Consider the following 3,225-nt stretch of genomic DNA (forward strand, 5'->3'; position numbering starts at 1 on the left):
TATATATATATATATATATATATATATATATGTATATATATATATATATATATGAATGTATAATATATAAATTCCTATATATAGGCCTATAGAAATAACAAATTTGTTCTATATAGTCAGAGCTAATTACACTCATCCAGTCAGTTCAGTTAACTATACGAAACAAATTTGTATCATATACTTGTTTATAATTGTCTATATATACTAGTTTATATACTTGTCTATGTACAAAATATATAAAATCAAGAAACTGCATAGGCAGCGTGACAAGATAAAATAAAAAACAAAACGGTTGTAATCTGCCTCAGTAGAAATTTATTGGATACTATATATGTATATATATATGCATATATATATAGGCCTAAATAAATTTATATATAATATATTATAATTATTATTATCATTATAATTGATGCTAACATACAGCTTATGCTGTTTCCCTAGGCATTACTAAAACAGTACTGACGTGGTACAAACTCTTAACATAAGTAAAACGTTGTATGTAAATATGTAAACAAATTTTGATATTTTTAAAGATGGTAACCTGCTATAATATTGTTTTTTTTTCGTTAAGATAAAAAATAAAAATTGTAAACAACAAATGTTAAATAAGTAACATAATAAGTATATTATTATTATTTTTTTTTCTTTAAGGCTACTGTACTTCAATAGTTGATTAAAAGATTTGATCATGATCTTGATCATCCTTTTCATATATATTATTAGTATCGGGAATAGGTCTATATTCATAAATGATAATATATAAGCCTATATAAATATTATTACCAAAGATAATGATTCGTTAAAACTGGCATTATACAGCCACATCGTTTGTGTTTTGTATTGCTTATATAAGCTTATCATAATATTTGTATATTATTAGTGTTCTATATATCACGTTCATTATGTTTATAATATATGTCATGTACATGTATTATGTATATCAACATATGGTCTACGTTCATCTTTATTCTTTGTTCCATTTTGATCACTCATTAATGTTGTGACTGTTCACGCCATTTCAGATAGAGTAAGCCCAGTGTACTTTGACGTAATGCTTTTAACGAGTTTATGTTTCTGTTTCTGTACATCTAAAACGCAGAGGCCTATTATAAAATACTATAATATAACTGCAATGACACTTTATACTTACCAGTATCATCATCATAATTACCATCAATGTAATCAGTACCGCTGTCATTGTCAATATCATTATCATAATCATCATCATCACCATTCATAAGTATCTTTATCCATCGTCATCAATATCATCCTCAGCAATGTCGTCATTATTATTAGTATCATCATTAGCGATACCAATATGATGAATGATTAGCATCTTCAAACAGCATATACACAATTGTATGTTGGAACAATTAGTGATTAGTGCACTGATCTCTACTATCATAGTAGAAATTAGTGGTTTAATGTTGATGAACCATGCATTTCTTTTTTATTAGGCTTTTCTACACACAAAATAATATTCAAATAACAATCCATAATTATAATATATCATAAAATAGAAACAAGAAAACTGAGTGAGGAGGGAGGTCAAATAAGTTCGACCCACATTTAAAATACAGTATTAACAACAATAATAAACCGCCGAATGAACATAAAATAAAATAACTTGATAAGATCCAAATTTATAAACTGAGGTAAAATAATAATTCGCAAATTGGTTAAATATAGGCCTAAATATAACAATAAAAACAAAAATAAAAATAATAGCAATAGTAATAGTACCAATAGTAACAATAGGCCTAGTAAAAAATGATAAAGAAGAGGGAAAAGAGATAAAATTTGAGCTGCTATCCAAGAAGCAGGGGTGACGCCAGTGGGGAGAGCTAATTTGCCAACAAGGGGTACGACATGGCAAGGGGGTCGGAACTGAAGGGCCGACTAGAGCCTCGGTGCGAATCTCGGAATAAAAAAATCCTGGTGTGATCCATGAGGAGAGTGAGATGGCTTATATGGTCAAATTGTGCTTTTAGACCACAATATTAGCTTGATTGACAATCAAACGATATTTGGATAGGCAAATTTATAGTTTTGTTTAGTCCAGGCCACTCTGACGGACGAGGAGGTGCCATCCCTTCTGCCTCTGCTGGCGCTACCACTGGTCCAGGGGCATAATAATTAAATTATATACATCATGAATATAAAAGGTAGTCCCTACGACCAAACTAAAGTATATACCGGGTTCGAAGTATGTTGCATGGAAGCATGCATTACGCCCTCATACGCTTAGTAATCGATCTATGACCACCGCAATACAGAGTTTAGATCGTATACATGAACGTTGGACCGCACGATGAATGGGTTGCGACAAGGGATCGTTTTGGTGGCAGCTGGTTTTATTCTGAACGTAGTATTCCTTGGAATACTGTTTAATTACAACATAATGAATCTCGAATTCCAAGTCTACTTCAATGCTACAGCCAGTGAGACAGGTACGGTACGTAGCTGAGTCGACTACCGTATTGTATACACTTTAATCAGGGAGTTGTTAAAGCAACTCCCTGCTTTAATGTATATAAATATATTATTTATGTCACTGTGTGTACATGTAGGCCCATATAAAACGAATTCGATCCAACTCGGCCACAAGTCAACTCGGCCACAGTCAACTCGGCCACAAGTCAACTCGGCCACAAGTTAACTCGGCCACAAGTCAACTCGGCCACAATAATATTGCTGTTATTATTGGTGTCATTGTTATTATTACCGTTAGTTACCGTTGCTGATATTATTATTGTTACCATATAAATAATACAATTTTTTTTTAATTCATATTATTATTATATATTAGTCTTAGTATTATTATTTTAATAATAGTAATTTTAAAAATATTGTTATTGGTGTTTTATTGGTATTTTTCTCATATTATTATTATTATTATTGTTGTTGCTGTTGTCACCTTTATTATCGATATTATTACCCTATTATTACTAAGTAGGCCTAGTATTATAAGTATCATTATTATTATTATTATTATTACTAATTAGTATTACTATTATTATAAAAATAAACGTTATCTTTAATTTATTATTGCTGTTATTATTGCTATTATCACCTTCAATATTATTATCATTAATTAGTATTATTAAAATAGATATTTAAATATCGTTATTATTACCATATTATTTCTATTAGTATTGTTAAAATAAATATTACTATTAATATTGTTGTTGTTATCACCTTTATTATCATTATTATGACTAA

The 3,225-nt window shown here is 29.4% G+C and overlaps 1 protein-coding gene across 1 annotated transcript in view; it reads left to right on the forward strand.

Annotated features, from left to right (window-relative positions):
* Positions 1-2,311: 2,311 nt before the first annotated feature.
* Positions 2,312-3,225, forward strand: part of LOC117123841 — a 9,993-nt gene continuing 9,079 nt past the window's right edge. The window contains exon 1 of the mRNA XM_033269866.1: positions 2,312-2,453. Coding sequence (XP_033125757.1) covers positions 2,315-2,453 — 139 coding nt within the window. The 5' untranslated portion in view covers positions 2,312-2,314. The remainder of the gene's footprint in view (positions 2,454-3,225) is intronic.

The sequence above is a fragment of the Anneissia japonica genome, unplaced genomic scaffold (genome assembly GCF_011630105.1).
Source record: "Anneissia japonica isolate Jap-2015-1 unplaced genomic scaffold, ASM1163010v1 scaffold287706_len398110_cov188, whole genome shotgun sequence".
Taxonomy (NCBI): Eukaryota; Metazoa; Echinodermata; class Crinoidea; order Comatulida; family Comatulidae; genus Anneissia; species Anneissia japonica.